Consider the following 23,172-nt stretch of genomic DNA (forward strand, 5'->3'; position numbering starts at 1 on the left):
CAAGCCAGGTAGTCCTGATCTACTACTGATTTACTGCGCACTTCTGCCTCCAAAACATGTCTCCAATCCATTCGCTTCTCTCCCTTCTCCCTGCTACCACTACTGCCCACCTGGAGTAGAGCAAGAAGGTCCTAAATGATTCCCATTTCCACTCTGGCTACCCCTAAATCCATTCTTCTCTTAAATTCTCACCACATTCCAGTCACATGGCCTTCTTTCAGTTTCTTTCCAATCCCTGCCAGTAAACACTAACTAATCCCTTCTACCTCTGCAGTTCTGCTTTTCCTCCGCGTCTTCATAGCTGACGCATTCTCCGCCCGATGGCCGAGATATCGGCTCAGAGGTCTACCTCCTCCGAAAAGCCTGCCTTGCCACCCTATCTAAAGTAGCTCCCTCCCTTTACACTAATTCCTCATGATCTTTTTACCGAAACCTGCAGACATTTGTTTCCCTACTGCCACCCCCGCGCCACGACCGCAACCTCTGGGATGGAAGCGCAAGGACTGTGCCTAACCTGTTTACTCTCTGTCTACAGCACCCGCAGGACAGCACCCAGTATTTGTGGCATGGGCCCTAGGCGTGGGTGGCGCCTCGATGGGCTCACCCTCAGACGATTCATCCCCTTTCACTCTGCGGCGACGGCGACAGCGCCACCACCGCGAGCAGGGCGGAGGAGGAAGTGGGGTCTGGCTGCTCCGGAGACGGTACCGTGACCAACTGCGCGGAGAACCGGCGGCCACCTCGCGGCCCCGAACAGCGCAAGCGCGGCGCGGCTAGCAGCACGCAACGCGCAATCCGGGAACCCGGCGGGGCGGCTCCCCCTCCCCCTCCCCGCCCCCGGCAACAAAGCCCGGCTGCAGAGCCGCGGGGCCCACCGGGTGACAAGGACGTCTTTCCCTTACCGGCGTCCGCTTCCTGGTACCCGAGAGCACAGCCCTCTTAGGACCGTCCGTGGCTTCGGCCTTAGCGACGGACACACAGCGAACGCAAAGCCACACGCACGGAGTCGGAGGCTGCAGCGGCGGCGGCGAAATGGCTCCGATCGCGGCGCCAAGGAAGGCGGGGTCAGTGCGCTAAGCATGCGCAGAAAGCGAGCTTGGGACAATGGGCGCCTAGAGGGAGGAGCGGGGCTGCAGCTACCAAGCGGCGGGTAGCGTCTCGTCGCCTGGGAGATCCGCGGCGCCTGGCCCCGGGCGCCCCGGCCCTGCTTCCTCCTGTAGTGCAATACCTACTTTTGAAAGTTTTTTGCGAGTTGGGGACCTGTAGCATTTTAATGCAGCAAAATGTTTTGCAGCTTCTGTCATAGGGACCTGTGGTAGATGAGGTGCCCTTCAAAGACAGAACTGGAAATCTCAGGTGCTAACTTTACAGGGTTGTTGAGGCAATTAAACAGGATGGCATGTGAAGGGAGCTTATCATGTGTATGTGGCACACAATAGGTGTTCAGTAGGTGGTGGTGTAGTGAGTCAGATACTCTAACGTGAACGTCTCCTGAAAGACATAAACTCAGTGAAGGCAGGAACCCTGCCTGGCTAGCTCGCTGCAGTGCTTGGTACATCCAGAGCTCAGTAAAAACTAGTTTAATGAATAGACAAAAACTGCAAGGTTGTTTTTGCTCACATTGGATAGCCTCTTGTCTTCAGAGTCTTTGGAATAATTTGGATTCTTAACTATTGTAGTAGTCACTGTTAAGTTTTTGAACTCTAGTGCTTCCCACGGAGGCAACAATACAAAACATTTCAAACTGGGGTTGTTCCACAGAATCCAGACTAATCAATTATCTGGCCCCATCATACCTACCATCCTTATATTTCACCTCTTCCACTACGTTTTTTCCCAACTCTTCTAGCTTTCTGTGATTAATGCCTTTAAAACCCTGTTGCTCCTATGATCAGAATAACACAGCATTCTCGAGCATTACTCATTCTTTTATTTTCTCCATGTGTTTGCTCTCTTCAACTAGGAACAAAATCATTTGGGGAAACACGTTAATCTTTCGTTTCTTTGTCCCTTCCAGGGTGCTTAAAGCAGCAGGGTTTTTTTTTATGATAAGTGAAACCCAACTAGCATAAGTGAATTGCAAGTGTTTTGTAGCAGATAATGAACACAGCATTTTTATTACCAACTTTTTGAATTCATTGTCTGGTAGACTGATTATATGTTTCATTATTTTTTCTGGGGTTTTCTCTTGCTCTTTCAATTGAGAGTAGTTCCTCTGTCTTTCCATTTTACTTAACTTTCTCTGTCTCTATGAATTTAGGTGAAACTGTTATCTGTTGTGGTCTTGAATAGGTGTTTTTATGTGGGAGCATCCCTATGTAGACTGTGTGCCCAGTGTCTCTGGTGTGAGGACTGGATTTCATGTGGACACCAGCCACGTCTTTTCTCAGCGTGTGCTGGCCACGATCACCTTGATACGGGGTGTGACTGGTGCTGGAGGAGCTAGAGCCTGTGCACGGTGTGAGGTGGTACTTCCTCTCTGTTCAGTGGCTGTCACCACACTGTCAGGGGTGGGGTCTGCTCCGAGTTGCTGGAGCGGAAGCCCTGAGGGTCAGCCTCAGGCTGGTTTTGTTCTCTTTATGTTTTTACTCCTCCCCGCACTGAAGCCTTTGCCTCAAAGGAGGGGAGTGGTGAAGTAAATGGGGCTCGTGTGCTTACAGAGGTTCAATGTGCTGCCTTTGTAGGCATCTACAGCTCTGCTCAGAAGCAGCCCAAAGTCATGTCTTTTCCCCAGTTGTGGCCATCCCACATCTAATGCAAAGTTACGGTATGGAGTGGTTGGGGCCACTGCATTCGCCAGGCTGGGACTGAGGGTCATAGTGATTTAAGTGGCTGGGCTGCCATGAGAAGTCTGGACTGCTTCTGTGGTGCTGTTTGAGTGAGTGCCAACAATGGCCACTGCTGCCCCACCTGGACCACACCCCAGGCCCCTGGGTTACCTATGCATCCCTAGATCAAGTCTTTTCCCCGGTCCTGGCTGCCCTAGGTCCATTGCCAAGCTGTGGTGTGGAATAAGTGGGGCCAGGGTGTTCTCAGCTCAGACTGGGGAGCATAGCAAGGAGGCAGCCGCTAAGGCAGACCTCTCTCCACCGTGTCTGATGGCAAACCAGCACCTGCGCACTCAAGAGTGGAGTCTAGGCTCCTCCAGCCTTTTTATCTGTCCCAGTGGTCCTCCAAGCAGCCAAAGGGGCTTATCCTTCTGCGTAGGACCCCAGGACTGGAACGCCCAGTGTGTGGCTCGACCTGAGCCACTCCTCAGGGCTAGTGTCCACCTGTGTGATCTCCCTTTTCCTTAGTCCCCTCCCAAAGTCACAGGTCCCCACCCGATGCCTTTCTTCCCATCCTACTGTAACAGGGAAGAGCCAACCCTGACTCCATGTTGGATCTGCTTCTTTACTTTAACCTTTGCTTTTTGTTGCTAATTGTTCACTAAAAGGATACTGTCTATACATAATGGCCTGCCTCCGGGAACCATGCCCCTCTGCCTGAATGTTAAATCAAAATGCCTTTGTTCAGGGAAACATCCGGACCCTGTCCACCTGTGAATGGCTGCTAGAAAGAAGAAATTAACGCATCCCCTCCCCGAGGCTGGCCATTCCAGGGGATATTTGCAAAACTTATGGCCTTTTTACTTTACTTCCTCACCTCCTCCCCTTCTCTGTTCTATAAAAGAAACTGGCATCCAGACCCCGATAAGATGGTTTTTTGAGACACTAGTCTGCCATCTTCTCGGTATGCCGGCTTTCCGAATAAAGTCGTAATTCCTTGCCTTAGCACCTCATCTCCCGATTTATTGCCGTGTCGTGCGACAAGCAGAGCGAGCTTGGACTTGGTAACACTACCTGATTACATGGGAATCTTTCTTGCAGCCTTAGTTGTACAGGAGTTCTTCTGCCAGTTTCCGGTTAGTTTTCTGTGAGACTTGTTCCACATGTAGATGTGTTTTTGATGTATTTGTAGGGGGAGGTCAGCTCCACATCCTCTTACTCTGCCATCTTGATCCTCATCCCATGGTGGGAATATCTAACCATAGAAATAGGCAAATGCTACAAGTCTGGGCCCTTTCCCCCGCATCCTCTGCCAGAGCCAGTTGTTAACCATTTACCAGCTCACCACTGGCCTTGGTCTGGGCAGGTGCTTCAGCTGCCCTGGGTTTAGTCTTCCCTTCTCTTGAGCCAGGGGTGGGGTGGATGCTGGTCTTCCAGCTCCAGCCTCCTGCCCTGCAGCTTGGTAAGTCGATGGTGAGTTGTGCTGCTTCTGAGCTGCCCTAGAGTCTGTGTCCTGAGCAACAAGGTGGTTGGGAATGGAACCTACATAGTACCCAACTGCTGAGGTTCCAGGGCTTTCCACACTTCAAAGAGGACTTCAGTGGTGGCTGGGAGACCCTGGTCCTTTGGGGCTGGTGACATTTGCCAGCTGCCCATTTTCCTCTGAGCTTTGCATTCTCCTCTAAGGATAAGACTCCTGAAGCAAATCTTCTCTGAGCATCACCACCCCTCACATTTGAGGACTTTGGAGTTCCTCCGAGCACGGCTCTGCTCTCATGTCTCCGATCAGTCCATCTCAGACTCCTATGCAACTTCCTCTATAAGCACACCAAATGCCAGTCATGCCCAGGTTCTGTTCTTAGCACTCTGTATATGCTCTGCCTGGACAATCTTATTCTTCCCATGGTTTCAACTACCATCTATGTGTTGATACCCTCTAAACCTCTATCTCCTATCCAAACTTTTTGAACTTCACATCAATATATATAAACGCTTGGTGGGCCTCTCTACATGATGTCCCACAGGCTTTGATTCCTGGGTGTCGATTCTGATTCTTTTATTTTTGTGGTAGGCAACCTTCAACATGGCCAACAATGATCCTCTCCTCCTGGAATTCATTCCCTGTGTAGTCCCAACCTACATTGTACTAGGGTTGTCCTTTTTGACTAATAGCATACAGAAGGGGAAGGTAGGCTTCTTCTGAGATTGCTTTAAAAGACTGTGGCTTCTATTTTGAGCTCTGGCTCACTTGTGTGCCATCTCTCTCTCTCTCTCGGATCTCTCTCTCTCAGATCTCCCTTTCTGGGCTAAGAAAGCTGCCATAATGTTGTGAGAAACTGAAGCCTCTGGCCAAGAGCCAGCAAGGAACAGAGGCCTGCCCACAACTATAGGTAAGTGAATCTAGAAGCAGATTCTCCAGCTCCAATTGAACCTTGAGATGAGTAAAGCTCTAGCCAATAGCTTGACTGCAACCTTGTGACAAACTCTGTGCCACAATCACCCAGTTAAGCTGCTCCTCGTTCCTAACCCTCAGAAATTGTGTGGATTTATAAATGTTTACAGGTTTAAGCTGCTAAGTTTAGGGGTGATTTGTTACATGAAATAAAGAACAAATGCAAGTACAATCGTCCCTCAGTATCCACAGGGGATTGGTCCCAGGACCCTTGCAGATACCAAACTACGCAGATGCTCAAGTTCCTTAAATAAAATGGCATAGTATTTGCATATAACCTATAGGATATCCTTCTGTATACTTTAAATCATCTCTAGATTTCTTATAATACCTACAATGTAAATGTTATGTAAATAGTTACCAGTATGTGGCATATTCAAGTTTTGCTTTTTGGAACCTTTTGGAATTTTTTTTTTTTTTTTTAATATTTTCCTTCTGTAGTTGGTTGAATCCTTGGATGTGGAACCCGCGCATACAGAGGGCCAACTGTATCTTCCATATCTAGGTTCTGTTGATCCTTTCTAAATATTTTTCGTTCCATTCCCTCCCCTCCATCCCTGCTGCCACTTCCTTAGTGGCTCCACCATCGGTTACCTATCACAATAGGCCACCTAACGGTTTACCTGTTCCCAGTCTGTCTTCCAATCTACTCATCACACTGCTTCAAGAGTGACATTTTTGAAACAAAAAGTCATGTCACATACCTTCCTATCCCATACACACATAAATACTTCAGATCTTTCAATGATGGTGACTTTTTTCATCTATGCCTCTTTGACCTGCTTGTTCCTCTGAAATCACTTAGCAAAAGTCATTCTCATTTTGTTTGTTCCAAATAGTGATACGTGGATCATTCAAGAACCCACAGATATTTTCCATTCCCCCTCCTCTGCTGTTAGAAGCACAGTCAGAAATTCCCAACCTACGAAAAAATCTGAGGGTGGCACTATGATCTGGACTCCAGTAATAATAAATGCAAATTTCAATTTCAATTCTTGGGTTTCATATCATTTTCGACTTTATTTTGGCACCTATTGAGTTAAAAGGTTTAACAGCAATGTAATGCTTCTCTCTGTTGTATAAAGAACATACACCGAATGCCTTGGATAGCTATAAAAACTAACAATAACTAACACTTCACTGTGCCTAAGATGTGCCAGACACTATTCTAAGACCTTCTTCATATGTGTAATCCTCATAATAACCCCAGAAGATAGATATTATAATTCTCATGCTATCAATGAGATAAATGAATGGCTGAGAAGTTAAATAACATGTTGTAGGGACCTCCCTGGTGGCGCAGTGGTTAAGAATCCGCCTGCCAATGCAGGGAACACGGGTTCGAGCCCTGGTCCGGGAAGATCCCACATGCTGCGGAGCAACTAAGCCTGTGTGCCACGACTACTGAGCCCGTGTGCCACAACTACTGAGCCTGCGCACCTAGAGCCCGTGCTCCACAACAAGAGAAGCCACCGCAATGAGAAGCCCGTGCACCGCAACGAAGAGTAGCCCCCGCGCGACAAAACTAGAGAAAGCCCGCGCACAGCAACAAAGACCCAACTCAGCCAAAAAAAAGTAAATGAAATAAAATAATAAAATAAATAAATTTATATTAAAAAAAATAACGCTGTAGTCACACAGATAGTAAGTGGTGGAGCTGGGACTTGAACCCACACAGCCTGAGGTCAGACATAGAAGCATAAGGCCAACCCTGCCTCCCACAAAACCATGTTATACTGTTTGCTATTTCATACTATACTGAACCCAACTCTCTACTACTCCTTGGACTGGAATCTTATGGATAACACTGGCTAAGAGGTGCTGCTGGACTCAGTAACAAAACCAGTCCCTGAAATCACTTTGACCTTCCAACCATCTCCAATGAACTAATCTCAGATTTCCACCTTGGAAAAGATGTTAAAAATCAGCTTTTAGTATTGGGATAAATAAGATATTTCACGTCATTAGTTTTAACATTAAAAGCTAAATTCAAAGATAACAATAAATTCATAATATTCCAAAATTTTACTTTTGTTTAAAGGCATTATTAGCAACCCACTGCTGTATAACACTCATTCGTTTCTTTTTAAAAAAAAAAAAAAAAAAAAACCTGAAAGTTTTCTAATGGTTTTCCTTCCTCTAGAAGGCCGACACAAACAAATTAGTGTGATGTGGCTTGCATTTAGGTGCACTCTTCACAGGCTTCCCAGTAATGTTGCTCAACACCTTTCCCTATTTTCCATTTATACCTTCTTCAAGATGTGTTAAAGTGTTGTTTAATAAGGGACCCTAAACAGAGGGTGTCCATTCCTGAGCTTCTGGCACATCCATATGTTCAGATTCAAACTCATCCAGGTAACCAGATGGCTAAGGGAACCACTAAAGAAATGAAATATGTTCTGGGCCAACTTGTTGGCCTGAATTCTCCTAACTCCATTTCGAAAGCTGCTAAAACTTTATATGAGCACTATAGTGGTGGTGAAAGTCATGATTCCTGTTCATCAAGACTTTGGGAAAAAAATGGGGAAAAAAATGATTTGCAGCTACTCATAAACTGTCAGGTATCACCTGTAAAATATATTGGACTGTTATACTCTTGATTCTCTGTGGAAATCTACTCCTGAAGACAACTTCACTCTGAACTGTCATTGGCAGAAAAATTCAGTGGATTATCCTCAAAAGAAAACTGTAAAAAACCACTAATGACACTGTATGTATTAAATTGTAGAATGGTTTTCTCTTTTGTGCTTCCCTGATTGGTTGCACTGGGTCTTAGTTGCAGCAGTCCGGCTCCTTAGTTGCGGCATGCATGTGGGATCTAATTCCCAGACCAGGGATTGAACCCAGGCCCCCCGCACTGGGAGCACAGAGTCCCAAACACTGTGCCACCAGAGAAGTCCCTTGTTTCTACGGAGTTGGATGTTAAAATACATAGAGCTAAACTCAGCCCTTGGTCATTTTGTTTAACTATCTTTGTGTTCACAAGATCTCATTTATCATGTTAAAACCTCTCCAAGCACTAATTTCAGAAGACCAAAAAAGGAAAAGCAGAGTTCATTGCTTAGTGGATATCCAATACTTATCTTCACTGAAAAATTAATTTGGCTTTCGTATCATTAAGCAGGGATATGACATCCTCAGAACCAAAGACTAACAAAAACCTCACTTTTCTTCTTTCAGGAAATTAACGGCTATAGAGAAAAGTTTCAGTGAGGTAGAATATAAGCTCACATAAGCCATTGTGGTTCAATTTCTAATTCAGATACCTTACTCCTAAAGATGAGAGAAATATGAGAAAACAGTGTGTGTTATTCCTGGGCAAAAAAGGAGTGAGGAGATATAAAGAGAAGTGTGGCAAAGATAATTAAATCCACTGATCATTTCAAATTCTCATTTTGCAAAAATTTTCTTTTTAATTTTTAAAAATTAAAAAATAGAGTAAACTGATATGAATTTCAAATACTTTTCCTCTGCCAATGAGCAGACTAATTAGATAAGAAACAAAATAAAATCTTAGGTAGTTATTAGACTGGATAGTCCAGTTTAAAATCACTAAGGATTGACCATCAGTACACTTTGTTACTAGAAGGCATGCACCGGGGTTTGTTAGAGAGGAGACTGAGCAGCCAGTTATATAGTCCAGAGAAAGAAAAAAGTAAAGAAGGTGTGTAGAGGGCTTCCCTGGTGGCGCAGTGGTTAAGAATCTGCCTGCCAGTGCAGGGGACACGGGTTCGAGCCCTGGTCCAGGAAGATCCCACATGCCGTGGAGCAACTAAGCCCGTGCGCCACAACTACTGAGCCTGCGCTCTAGAGCCCGTGCACCACAACTACTGAAGCCCGCGCGCCTAGAGCCCGTGCTCTGCAACAAGAAGCCCGCACACTGCAACGAAGAGTAGCCCCCGCTCGCCACAACTAGAGAAAGCCCGCACACAGCAACGAAGACCCAACACAGCCAAAAAAAATAAATAATAAATTAAAAAAAAAAAAAAAAAGAAGGTGTGTAGAGAAAGTTAAAGTTAAATCTTTGGATCCTCCCTAAATCTCTTACCACTGAAAAGTGACTGTGTGAAAATGTGACTGGGAAATAACAGTAAGTAGCCCCTGGGCTCACAGCAGAAGGGACGCTGGCTTTCACTTCCAATAATTCAGGGCACTGTTGAGGGACACTTTCCTCTCAGTGAGGAAAGGGGAAGTCTGTGGTGCCCAGAGCAGAGAGCTCTTTGGTTCTTTGAAACTTTGAGAAGTTCTCTATAGCAACAATCAGAGACTTGAATTCATCTTTGGGGAAGGCCTTTCCTTTGTTATGTGAAAACCACCCTAATGGCCCTTTAGTTACAGTAACTGAAGCAAGTCTTCACCTAACCCAATGTTGTTGGGGAAAATTGCGACATCGCAATTAATCCGAAAGCGTATATTCTAGAGTTAGACTGAGCAGCCAAGTGAACTGGTTTGCTAACAGTTGTGCATAGTTGAGTCACACTGTAATTTGGCATTAAAGTTAGTATGTCTGCCTAAATGCAATAGCTCAGAGTTGTCCTAGATTCCAAATGAATATTTATTAAACTGAAAGTACATTATGGTGGTCTAAAATTAGAAAACTTTAAAATAGGATTAACAACCAGAAATCAAGATAATGGGAGCTCCCAAAGGCAGATGGAATTAATCAATTACAATTTTCCTCTTGATTCCATCTTATCCATTTATGCAAAAACTTCTCCACCAAAATTCTGTGAAATATTGAATGACTTAGGGCTCATAACTCCTTTTAGAGTTTTTGCCCCTTCACAAATTAAAACTTTAAAAAGATCATAGTAGGTATTTAAATACTTGTTGATTGATGCAAGATTTCATTTGCTAGGAAAGTTTAGTTCAAATTCATCCAAAAAGTTTTTGAGAAATGAATGCAGTATTCAAAGTGGATTATATCTCAACGTACACACCCTGATTTTGATAGAGAGGCACTAGCTACAAGCTTCCAAGTTTCCATCCTTTAAATCAGTGAAAGAAAGGAAATCTAGGCTTTTCAGTTTAGCTTCTGCATTATCAGTAAACTCCCTGGAGGCTTTCTGTAGTGGAAGCCGGGGTGGGCCCATTGGAATCCCAGAGACAAGAGTCATGATGGCTTTGGTCTGCGACACTCCAAAACCTAGACAGGAAAAAATAAATGAGGAAACATGGCTGGTACTGTCCACTTTGCCACAAATACTCGAAAGAAGAGATCATATTCTTACGTGATTACTATAACAGGATAAAGTGGAACTAAAAGATGGGAACATTTCTTGTCAATATGGCAGACTGAGCAGATGCAGGAAATCCCTATTTCTGCTTTAAACATATAGAAATCCTGGAAACTTTTTAACAAATTGACAAACTGTAAAACAAAACAAAGTGAGACTCAAAGTCAACCTCAGAAGCAAGAAGGAGGAACGAGAAGTATCAGGAATAAAGAGGTCAGAGTAGTAAGGAAGAGCTGAAGCCAATGGTCCATGAGGATAATCTGATTCAGGGATACACTGTTGTGGACTGAATGATGTAGGACTTGGTCACTAGGTCACAATTTAGTTCAAACACATCTAAGAAGTCCCTGAGAAATGCACTATTTAAGGTAGTTTATGACTCAATGCTGCTGTTTTAGACTAGGGCAGGAATGCAAGATGAAGCCTTGAGTCTGTACACAGCAAGGAGCTGGAATTAAACTCCCCATATAAAATTGGTAGCCAGCCTTCTATGAAAAGCAATAGAAAAAAAACTGGCCCACTGGCCTGAGAGGCAAGGAAGCATGACTTCTGCCAGGGTGTGGAAGGAAAAAGGTCATATAAATGAAATCCCAAGCCTGTGCCATATATGAATGCTGGATCCGTATTTGCATTATGTGCTTGGTACAGGAACCATACTAAGAAATATACCTAAAGACTGGTTAGAACTGATGAAACTATAGTGTCCTAGCAGAGGCAAATGTAAAATCATTTGATAGGACACCTCACAACCTAGAGTACAATGGATTCTCCAGAAAACAGCTGTCTCTGAAGATGAAATCAGAGTTAAAAATTACAAAGCACACGAGGAAAAAGAAGCTGCATGAGAGACAGCAAATGCACAACTGACAAATTTTACATCCTGAGAAAAGATGATACAAAATTCTGAAAGAGGCTTCACAGAAATAAACGTAAGAATAGAAGCCATAGGCTAAGAGAAGGGCATATAAATAAAGAACAGAACGATCTGGAAGAAAAAGCCAAAAAGAAATGCTGGAAATTAAAAATATATAATCAGTAAAACTAAACAGTAGAAAACATAGCTAAAGATAGAATTAGTGATTTTGAAGGTAGATCTAAGGAAATAATCCAGAATATAGCACAGGAAGATATTTGTTTTCTTAACTGGCTATTGCTCTTGGATCAAAGGTATGAGAAGTAACTTTCTTTTACTAAGGTAATTTGGTTACCGTAACAATTGAGCATTGGGAAGAAAAATACTAGCTTGGCTAAATATATAGAATATACTTTGCTAAATGCAAAATGGCCCTCCTAGGCTTATTATGAATGGTGGAAGACTGAGAGCTACCTTCATGATAAGGCTTTATCATGTTTATTAAGATTAAGTCTCTCTTATATACAATGGAATATTACTCAGCCATAAAAAAATGAAATCTTGCTGTTTGTGACAACACAGATGGACCTAGAGGGTATTATGCTAAGTGAAATAAGTCAGATAGAAAAAGACAAATACTGTATGATTTCACTTATATGTGGAATCTAAAAAACAAAAAATGAACAAACATAATAAAACAGAAACAGAGTTATACAGTGCTGCGTGTCAATTTTATCTCAAAAAAACTGAAAGAAAAAAAAAAGTCTTTCTTTGACTAAACCATGAAAACTCCAACCCCCAAGGAAGTCTGAAATGAGCTCTTTAAAGATACGTTCTTTTAGATCATAAAAACTGTCTTCAAGAGGCCTCTTTTAAAATGCCAAAAATCTGGCAAAAGGGTAAATCCTTTCAGCTAATACCTTACAGCTATACTTTACAAAACTACTGCAGAATCACTGCTGGTATGCAAAGTGATCTTACATGTACAGGTAAACTTTTAGTTCTTTAAAAAACTAAAGAACTAGTAGTAGTTCAAAATCTACTTTAATGCACTTTAGGAACATATGCTAAACCCACGATTTTGTGAGAAGTATTGCTTAGGACGAGGGAATGATATTAGGTAATAATAGTACTGGTGGTACACAAATATGACAAAAATCATCAAAGTGGAAAAGCAAATGGGAAGCATTGTCTTTGAAGGATAAAGAGAGCTGGCTGAAAACCCTGCGAGAATGAGTGGCATAGTACATAATAGGTGCTTAGGGCTTGGGAGGAGTTGCCAGGAAGAGGCAGAAAGGCTCTGAAAGGAAGGTAGGAGGTCTGCCAAGAATAAACCTAGAACTTTTCCTGGACTTGACCCAGGTTCTCAGGAAGGGCCAATCTCTTGCAGAAGTGGAGTGAATGGTGGCATTTATCATTTGCTATGGGATAAGACTTAGGAGATTGTGGAGAGTTTTCTCTACTCAAATTCACTGTATGTCCCTCAAACTTTACATTGTCATATTATTCAAACCTCCATCCATTTAAGCTTACTTGTGTTAATAAACTCTTTTAAAATTGCAGATACTCTTGGGAGAGCTGTCAGTCATTCACAGTTTAGTAAGATCTGTATTCAAACTGCCTTCCTCTAAACACTTAGGCTTAAATCAGTTATAGTGTGGTAGTAGAATTTTAATGAGCAGAGGCAAGTAAAGGGAGGGAGTGTTGATGGTGTAGGAGAGAAGGGGTTAAAAAAAATGGTGTGTGAGCAGAGTGGGGAGGTGAACAAAGTGCTAAGATGGAGGAGAGAGATTTGTAGAAGGTTGCCAAGACCTTCCAACTAGGTTTACTTCACCATTTTATAGGATTGGCCCTGAAAGTTAGTATTAGGAATAAAACTTTGCTTGCAACTGATTAAAAGGTGTTCTTGTTGAACCCTCAGAGAAGGTGATGAAAGTCCCTCATCACCTTCTCTGAAACCCTCAGAGAAAGTCTACTTCCTTTACACTCTCCAGTAGGAGACAAAGAGGGAAACTTACCTAGTTTGACCACAAAGTTGATAAATCTCTGAATACAAAACTGGAAAGGAACAAACAAATCTATAGTCAGTATTACTAAACTGTGATAATTTAAAGAATTTAGAGGTCAAATTGCAGAAACCCCAAATTAAAAAGTCCACACACCTTAGTTTTCTGAAGGTCTGTTGGAGTGGAGAAGAACAGCCAAGTGAGGATGGCTGAGATCTACCCAGGATAAGGTAGGATCTTTTCATATATATAAGCTTTATGAAATGAGCCCATGAAGAAAAGAAGCTCCAATGAAGGAATTGTACAATAGAGAGTTAGGATGGGGAAGGTAACCTTTACCCATCTAGGTTACAGAGGTAAACTTATCAGCTAGTGCAGTTTCCAAACTGGGGTACTCTAACCTCTAGGGTACTTTCCAAGATACCTCAGGGGCACTTGGTCAAGGCTAAGATTTATGGCAATTTCTAGACCCTCAACTTCCATAAGTGCTATTTCTAAAATTGATCAGAATAAGAATTTGCACATAATGGAGGTGTAGCTTGTCCTTTTATATTTCCCTTTTCACAGTCCTTCTCCTACTTTTGAAAAAATAAAGACATACCTCTTATATCACTGCCTTGGGACACCTCTGGGAACCAAATAAAGGAGCAAATCAAAATGCTGGTATTGGCATCCACAAAGAGAGCTGACAGAGTGATTCCTTTAATTAATGGAAAACAAGTCCTCTAAAGAATCATGGGTTTTCAATTTTTTCCTTTCAACTTTGCTTTTAATGTTGTGATTCAGGTTGTCAGTTGAAAATCATTAAATGATCAAACATATGACTCAAAAACTGCTCAAAGAACTGAGTGACATTGCTATACCAAAGTTTCTTCCATTCTTATCTACTAATATATATAAACAGGGTTTTACAGCACTTATTTCTATAAAAGCAAAAAACAGAAATAGTATTGATGCTGAACTTTAACTCATCCTAGCATTAAAGGATATTCATCCACAAATTCATGAAGCAATTCTTAAAAAAAAAGATTCCCATTCATCTCATCAAGAGATGCATTTTCAATAACATTTTACTTTTATGTTGTTTTAATCAATTGTATACTAGTAATAAAAAAGTCAATGCAAAATAAAATTTTGATATCAAGCCTTACAAACATATATGCACATGTTCTTTTTTTCCCTAACACACAAAGTATGGCACATTACATTCAGAAGTCTCTACTTTGTTGCTTTTTTTACACTTAATATATCATGGAGATCTCTCCAGATGTGTGCATATAAAAGTATCTCATCCTTCTAAAGGACTGTATATAATTCCATTAAATAACTCAAACATAATGTATTTTACCATTTCCTTATGGGTGGATATTTGGGCTGTTTCTATCTTTTGCTAGCATAAACAATGCTATAAGGAATATCTCTGTACATGTGTCATTTCACTTTGTAAATATAACAGATGGCATTTAAGTCCATGAGAATGATGGACTTCCCTGATGGCACAGTAGTTAAGAATCTGGGGGCTTCCCTGGTGGCGCAGTGGTTGAGAGTCTGCCTGCCAATGCAGGGGACACGGGTTCGAGCCCTGGTCTGGGAAGATCCCACATGCCGCGGAGCAACTAGGCCCGTGAGCCACAACTACTGAGCCTGCGCGTCTGGAGCCTGTGCCCCGCAACAAGAGAGGCCGAGACAGTGAAAGGCCCGCGAACCGCGATGAAGAGTGGCCCCCGCTTGCCACAACTAGAGAAAGCCCTCGCATAGAAACGAAGACCCAACACAGCCAAAAAAAAGAATCTGCCTGTCAATGAAGGGGACACGGGTTCGAGCCCTGGTCCGGGAAGATCCCACATGCTGCGGAGCAACTAAGCCCGTGCACCACAACTACTGAGCCCATGCGCCACAACTACTGAAGCCCACGCGCCTAGAGCCCGTGCTCCGCAACAAGAGAAGCCACTGCAATGAGAAGCCCGTGCACCGCAACGAAGAGTAGCTCCCGCTCGCCGCAACAACGAAGACCCAACACAGCCAAAAATAAAGTCCATGAGAATGAGTAAGTTTAACCCTAACTTTTTACTTATCTGTTTCTTCACTTGACTGCAAACTCCTTTAGGGCAGAGACCAGTTTTATTGAAATTATACATTCAGTTCAGCCCATGGTATATTAATAAGTGAGTAAATGAGACCTGCTCACACTTGCTTTCTGTAAGAAAAACCAGAATGTGGTAAACTAAACTGCTTACCAATACTCTTCTGGGTGAGATGATTTATTTGAGTAGGACTAAAAGAAAAAAAAGAAAAAGAGATGGAAATTGAATCAGCCAATAAAAGAAACCACTAAGTGGAAGGTTCCGTATCACAGCTGTTTCACAGTTTACTCCATCCTACGATTTTCACATCATTCAGCTCAGAACAGGTTGAAATTTTCAGAAATAATTTTTTCTGGGAAACTTAGGAAAAAGAAAATCGTATATGAAAAGAGATGGCAGGGACTTCCCTGGTGGCGCAGTGGTTAAGAATCCACCTGCCAATGCAGGGGACACGGGTTCGAGCCCTGGTCCAGGAAGATCCCACATGCCGTGGAGCAACTAAGCCCGTGCACCACAACTACTGAGCCTGCGCTCTAGAGCCCGCGAGCCACAACTACTGAGCCCGTGTGCCACAGCTACTGAAGCCCACATGCCTAGAGCCCGTGCTCCGCAACAAGAGAAGCCACCGCAATGAGAAGCCCGCACACCGCAACGAAGAGTAGCCCCCACTTGTCGCAACTAGAGAAAGCCCGCGCGCAGCAACAAAAACCCAAGGCAGCCAAAAATAAATAAATGAATGAATGAATGAATGAATGAATGAATAAAAAAGAGATGGCAGAGTCCACACAATTCAGACTTCATATCTTAATTTAAACCAAAGTCTTGCCAATGTTTAATCTAGTTGACATAGCTTCCTAAGTCCTTACGCTGTTCCTGCTTTCAGCTTCACCTGGTCTGGGGCTGAATAAAGGTGAATATTAAATAAGCTATTTAAACTTTAAGTTAAGTAGGAAGTAGATTTAGGCTTGCTCAGTGTTCAGGGCTAAAGGGTAGGGATGTATTTAATCACTCCTGGCAACTGCTTCCTCCTGTTCGCTTCTTGGTTGGAGCTCAGGTCACTCCCTCAAACCTCCAGGATGCTTTGTGGCTTCTGCTCTGTAATTTCTGATTGCCCTGATGGTGGCCTGTCCTGTTCAAAAATCCCTTATCTAAACTTACTGGGACTGACCACCTGCTCTGATCTTGCTTATGCCTTTCATTCTCACTCATTTTCTTGGGACACTCCTCTCAGTCACTTTATTTTTTATTTTATTTTATTTTTTAATTTTTATTTATTTATTTTTGACTGTGTTGGTTCTTCGCTTCTGTGCGAGGGCTTTCTCCAGTTGTGGCGAGCGGGGGCCACTCTTCATCGTGGTGCACGGGCCTCTCACTGTCGCGGCCTCTCGTTGCGGAGCACAGCTCCAGATGCGCAGGCTCAGTAGATGTGGCGCACGGGCCTAGTTGCTCCGTGGCATGTGGGATCTTCCCGGACCAGGGCTCGAACCCATGTCCCCTGCATCGGCAGGCAGACTCTCAACCACTGCGCCACCAGGGAAGCCCTCAGTCACTTTTATGATCCTGAAAGTCCTGGGCCTCTCGGCCTCCAGAAGTCTCTCTGTAGTGCCTACCCTATTTCTTTCCACCTTATTCTGTTTACCTAACGTATACACACTACCAGCTGTGGGACTGGTTCTACCCTTCGGTGAGGCTCTTCCTTCTCTGGACAGCTAGGCTGTCCTCCCTGTAACATTAACAGCAGCCACCGTTTCCCCCAGGGGTCTTCCCTGGAACACTTCAGATCCTGCTGCTTTTCCCTTCCTGTTTCAAAGCCATTGTCTCCTTTTGGATCACCTACTCGGCTCTTGTTTCCTGCCTGGTGAATGTTTTCAGTTCTCAGCACATTTCCAGGGCAGAGGACTGACCCGCTCTGACTTTGGATTAAGTCTTCCCTTTTTAGATCACCAGCCTCATAGCTTCTTTATATACTCTGGTGACTCAGGTGTGAAGTTCTCAAGGGGATGGCATGTGGTCATCTCCCCAAAAATCTATCACCATTATTTCACAGTCATAAAAATACTTTGAATGTAGACTAAAAATAAGATCATTTCTAGGAGGAACAGAAAGGAGTCATTCCTGTATGGGGCCTGTCCTGATGAGACATGCAGGAAACATGGATAATGGGGACAGGTTTGGTTTTAAACAAGAAAAAGTAAGAAAAAGAAGGAAAATACAGAAAGAAGCAGCTAGGCAATCTTAAGGAGGGCAGGTGTGGTAGGAATGTTGATGAAAGAAAATAAGAATTCTCAAGTGGGAAAGAAAAAAGGCTGTGATTTATATGAAGGGAAAAGAAAGCTAACCTGATGGTTCAGGGCCGAGGAGAAGTCCTTCCGTTCAAAAGCCTCCAACATCTGGTTTGTCTTTTTTCCCAGGTAGTTATAGGTACTGGAAAGAAAACAGCACATCTGCAGGATCAATAACTTAGCGAGAAGGTCCAGCTCTTCAAACCCCTCTAATGCTCAAAAGGGAAAAATCTACCAAGCCTTCCAGAAGTCTATTTTTAGGCCCTAATCTATTAAAGGATCAGGTGTCTTCAGTTCTGAGTTTTCCAGCAACACTAAGCAGTACAGAGGAGGCAGAGAACACCAAAGGGAATAAAGAAAAGGGAGAAAAATAGAAAAAGGGTAAAGTTAGAAAAAAGAAAAAAAGTGAAAGACAGAGGTGTATTTGGCAAGGAGTGATTGAGGGTAACACCTGGCCCAGGGCACACACAGAGGTGCAATGCTAGGTAAGAACTGTGGATAAAATGTAGTATCTGAGGTGGGTCCTAAAAACCCTATGCTGAGAAACTGGGTGAATGTAGCACCACAGTAAAAGGGGCAAATACTAGCAGATAACCTAAATTGTTTGCCAAGTTATATGTTACCCAGAGACTAGTTTCTAATAATAACATTAATACTGATAATAATACGAGGACCATTTATTGACTATTGTATTCCGGGTGCCTGACATAAACCATGTCTAATCCTCTCAAAGCCCTGTGAGGTAGGTGTGGTTTCCATTTTGCTGTGAAGAAACTATGTCTCAAAGAAGGGCTACAGAGTTGTCAAGAAGCTTTCCATCCCTTCATACTGCTTATTCTATTACATTTCAACAAAAATGGAGATGAGAATGATATTTGATCTCATAAAATGTTCTTGCTGACTTAGAAAAGAATCTCTAACTCTACCAATAAAGACAAATATCTTAGACTAATCACTGAATTCTTAGAGAAACCAGCAAGGTAGAAGGTTCTAGAAATTCAGAACAAAGAAGTTTCCCCAGTTTCTAATGACTTCTCCTACAGTAATTCAGGATCAGAAGAGAGTTTTATCTTGGTGTACCAGGAACAGAATATTGTTGGTACTTCATAAATGTAGTCCCTGGAGTCAATACAAGGCATTCCGAGAACGTGAAGTTCACATTATCTTCTGGTAAAAAAGTAGGGAAGAATAAAATATAATCATTGAGATAAGTTACCTGCAGATGTGAAACACCCGAAGTCGCAATATGTGCATGAATGTCTAAGGGGTTTCAGAATACTCTAATTTGAATCCCAGGGGTCTCAGATGTATCCTCATTTAGAGAGGAATGTGATCGTAATTAAGGAGAAATGAAGTGTAATCAAATGTACTTTGCTTTCAGATTCTGTTGACAGAATAAAAATGCCTAGTATGGAGGCCAGAAAAAAAAAAAGTCTAAAAAGTAAGAATTTCCAGGGTCAGCAGATCCAGGCATTCAGGTTTCCTTGGCGGAAATGGCCTGTAGTGATGATGGATGTTGCAGGCATCCTGGCTCAGCGAACAAACCATTACTTACCATTACATCCAACCCAACTACTCCTCATCAAAGCCATGCTCACCAAGATATGCTATATTACTTTGCTTCCCCTGTACTTTTCCCACAGGGCGGAAATACACTTTCAGTTAATGTAAATAGTTCAGTCAATCTGCTTGCAGGCACATTGCTACTGAACTAGGTTAACATGTGCAGTGGACATGCTAAATCGAACGTCCCTAGGCCTTCTGCTGAGTAGACATCAGGCCACATGATTCTACCTTCCTAGCTGCAGCTGACTGGACCTTACATGGACACCTGACTTGGCAGTGCTATCTAGTGATATCCTGAGATGCCCCATTTGGGCACCATGACTGGCCACGTGCATGCTGAAGAAGAGAATGCCCATCTGGAGAGAAAGGCAAATAAAGAGATGTCCAAAGGACCACAGGTGGAGAACGATCTGCCTTGGCTGTTGAGAGCTTTGCAGTTTTAGGGTCTCATCTTCTCTGAGACCTCACTGCACTTACTCCCCTTGGGTTTTATGAAATTTCCCAGTATTTTATAATAACTTACCTTCTTTCACATAAGCTAGTTTGAATGGCTTTCTGTTATTTGTAACCAAATAATTTCTGATAAAGAAGTTCTGTGCATGCTCTCAGCTTCTGTGCCTCACCCCTAACTGCAACAGATGCTTCTTATAAGAGTGACTGAGTCGCTAACAAAGTGCTAAGCCCTAGTTCATTCCTTTTCACTACGAGAATGTGGCAAAGAAAGGCAATTTCTATTAGAAAAGGTGTACTTGCAAGAAATACAACTGCACAGGCGATGATTGCCTCCGTGGGGGATTTTACACTAATAAGCACTGGGAAAATGAGTCCTGCTTACCTGCCCACTGCTCCAGTCGCTCCCATCACCAGAGCACTCAACAGTTGCTGATCAGAAACAGACAAAGAGTATTAACTTTGATGAAAAAGAGAAGAGAAAAGATGCTACTATATAAGCGGCTACATCAATTGTTGCAGAGGGAAACTAACCTGCTGGGACATGCCAGGGGGAAACTTACCTCATCCACCCCAAAAAGGAAAGCAAACTGTTGCTGGCGATTCTGATCAACACACTGCCCGAAGTCTAAGAGATCTGTGTCACTGAATTTCAGCCCTTGGAAGGTGGGGATCTTATCCTGAATTCCATCCAACAACTCCTCAGCACGAACTGTTCAAAACAATATATGTCTCATTCACCTGTACACCCCCAGAAATTAACAGAGGACATCTCATCTAGCGCCACACATCTGCACTGAGCTGCCAGGGGCTGCTCTCAGCTGCAACTGGCTGCAGATTGAACATATTGAACATAATCACTTGCCCTTGCCTCCTAGTTCCTCTGTACTTGTCAAATTGTAACCCTAAATCTTCTGTTCCTTGAAGACAATAGATGGATATTTATAAAGCACAACTTCTATTTTTTCTTCTAAGGAAGTTAGAAAGGAATGGGATTTTAAAAATAACCTCCTAAGAAATTTCATCTAACTGTAACAGTCTTCTTGCTGGAGAAGTACGATAATGATAAAAGAAAACCTAAAAGAAAAGTGAGAAGAGATCGGAGTACCTTCCTGCGTGCCAGACGCTGAGAACACAGTAGGGTACAAGGTAGACCCAATCCCTGCCTTAGTGGGGCTTACAGGCTATGTCTTCCCACGTAAGATGGAGGGGGGTGTGTGACAGACACAAGTTGTCTGCTGTAAGTACGAAGGGGTCAACTCGTCTTTCATACTTAAAAATCTTCCATTATAAGGTGGTGTCAATGATTGATAAGGGCTGACTTATTTTTGATAAGAGTGACTTATTTTGGAGCTGTTGGAACCATCTAGTCAACAGTCTTATGCTTTCGTGACACAGGGTGAGGTGGGGTGGAGTCGGGGTTTCTTAGTGAAATAGGGTACGATGGGAGAGGTGAAGGTGAAGAAACATGAAAAGAAGCAGTACTTACTCTTTACCCCTGTCAAGGCAGGAATGTGATAGTAGTAAAACGGCAGTGCAGGGGCAGCCGCGGCCACCTCCTTTAGGAAGTTAATCAGGACATCTGAAAGAACAGCAGGAAAAGTCATGGTGTGAACAAGTGTAAAACACTGGCTTTCCCCAGTAAAAACTGAACCTTGGGACTTCCCTGGCGGTCCAGTGGTTAAGACTCCATGCTTCCAATGTAGGGGGCATGGGTTTGATCCCTGGTCGGGGAACTAAGATCCCACAGGCCGCACAGCCAAAAAAAAAAAAGAACCATCTAATGAAATGCAACCATCCTTTTTGGAAGCCAAAAATTCTTGACCACTCTTACCATCTCTGAGACTGCTACTGCAATGTCTTTGCAATTCACTTTATTCAAAGTTTTATTTTCCTCTCTGTAGAAAGGCCAAAATAAGAGGATCACTTTCCTACCATACTAAAGAACTATTAAAAAACTGGTGCAAATCTTCCCACATATTAAGAGAAGCTCATGAAATACTCTTACAAAAATCAGAAGCCCGGGCTTCCCTGGTGGCGCAGTGGTTGAGAATCTGCCTGCTAATGCAGGGGACACGGGTTCGAGCCCTGGTCTGGGAAGATCCCACATGCCGCGGAGCAACTAGGCCCGTGAGCCACAACTACTGAGCCTGCGTGTCTGGAGCCTGTGCTCCACAACAAGAGAGGCCGCGATAGTGAGAGGCCCGCGCAACGCGATGAAGAGTGGCCCCCACTTGCCGCAACTAGAGAAAGACCTAGCACAGAAACGAAGACCCAACATAGCAAGCAAGCAATCAATCAATCAATAAATCTTCAAAAAAAAAAAAAAAAATCAGAAGCTCATCAGGCAGGATCCTTTTCCTCTTACCCAGAAGGGTAAGTGTGGTCAGTGAACAGCAAAGACTTTGCATTAATATCAGAATAAAGTTGTAACAGTAAATTCTACAACAAAAAGATAAACAACGTCTGCTCAAAATGGGAAGTCATGAACGTAGTGGCACATCTCAACCGGAGTTTGGTACCTTTCCCTTTTGGAGAGAAATTCAGATATATCAGAAGAGAGTTCACTCTGGTTTACTGAGGAATTGGGATTTTCTACATCATCCAATTTGAGCTTCAGCAGCAACATTACTACAGATGATAAATAAATCCAGCAGAATTGCTTACATCTGGATGCCACTGAATAGTGGGAGAGAAGCTTATGAACACATTTGAATACTGTGATAATAAATATTTTGACAAAATGATTGTGTATTATTTGTTATTTTTCATGTCTTATGCAAAACGTATTTATGCAAAATTTTTTAAAACCATGTGAAAAAAACTTTAAAAATGTTCATTCTAAATTTCCCAAATAGCAGTATTTAAATTATTTACCAATATTAACAAGTATTTTACTGATAACAGGTAATATTTCATGATAATTTTGACCTGTTATACATTTCGCTATGGATTTATTTAATCATGCATGTGAATAACATCTTGTCTGTTTTTAATCCTTTTAAAATTTGTACTGCATTTTTGCTAATCAAAAGGATTAAAAAGACTCAGTATACCTGGAAACCACAAATAGTTTCCAAAGAGAAAACAATAATTTGATATTTTGGAAGACAATGGATATTTCTGTGAAATCTCTTTTCAAATTCATCACTTACTCAAATTTTGAATAGTACATGTAGTCTCAAAATGCCCATTACTTATATTCCTCTTTTTTTGAGAAAAATGGTCTCATGCTTTGCCATGCGACTCTGACACACTATGCAAGTGACTGGCCAAAAGTGGACACCTGACCCAAACACAGGCACCTGTAGGTTGATCCGGGACTTGGTGGATGACCTAATCAGATTACTTGACAAAAGAGCTGAAGTCCTTTAATGGAGTCTTTTCTTCTCTTTTATGGGTCCAGGGAGGCTGAATATTCCGGAGAACTACTGTACCATTGCAACTTCATGCCTCCATTCCATAAGACTTTAC

General features: G+C 42.8%; 2 protein-coding genes across 4 annotated transcripts in view; both read right to left on the reverse strand.

The window, feature by feature from the left end:
• Positions 1-1,057, reverse strand: part of DHX9 (DExH-box helicase 9) — a 53,971-nt gene extending 52,914 nt beyond the window's left edge. The window contains exon 1 of the mRNA XM_061183036.1: positions 903-1,057. The gene's annotated coding sequence lies outside the window, so the exon portion shown is untranslated. The remainder of the gene's footprint in view (positions 1-902) is intronic.
• Positions 1,058-9,739: 8,682 nt separating this feature from the next.
• The window catches only part of NPL (N-acetylneuraminate pyruvate lyase), a 37,320-nt gene continuing 23,887 nt past the window's right edge, over positions 9,740-23,172 (reverse strand). For 2 of the 3 annotated variants that reach the window (XM_061183039.1, XM_061183038.1), the window contains 6 exons: positions 21,188-21,280; positions 20,262-20,410; positions 20,084-20,130; positions 17,740-17,824; positions 13,329-13,368; positions 9,740-10,366 (listed from right to left, as the gene is read on the reverse strand). In XM_061183039.1, the coding sequence (XP_061039022.1) occupies positions 10,182-10,366; positions 13,329-13,368; positions 17,740-17,824; positions 20,084-20,130; positions 20,262-20,410; positions 21,188-21,280 (599 nt within the window). In that variant the 3' untranslated portion in view covers positions 9,740-10,181. The remainder of the gene's footprint in view (positions 10,367-13,328; positions 13,369-17,739; positions 17,825-20,083; positions 20,131-20,261; positions 20,411-21,187; positions 21,281-23,172) is intronic. The other variant, XM_061183040.1, reaches the window with a different exon arrangement.

Source organism: Eubalaena glacialis, chromosome 3 (assembly GCF_028564815.1).
Source record: "Eubalaena glacialis isolate mEubGla1 chromosome 3, mEubGla1.1.hap2.+ XY, whole genome shotgun sequence".
Taxonomy (NCBI): Eukaryota; Metazoa; Chordata; class Mammalia; order Artiodactyla; family Balaenidae; genus Eubalaena; species Eubalaena glacialis.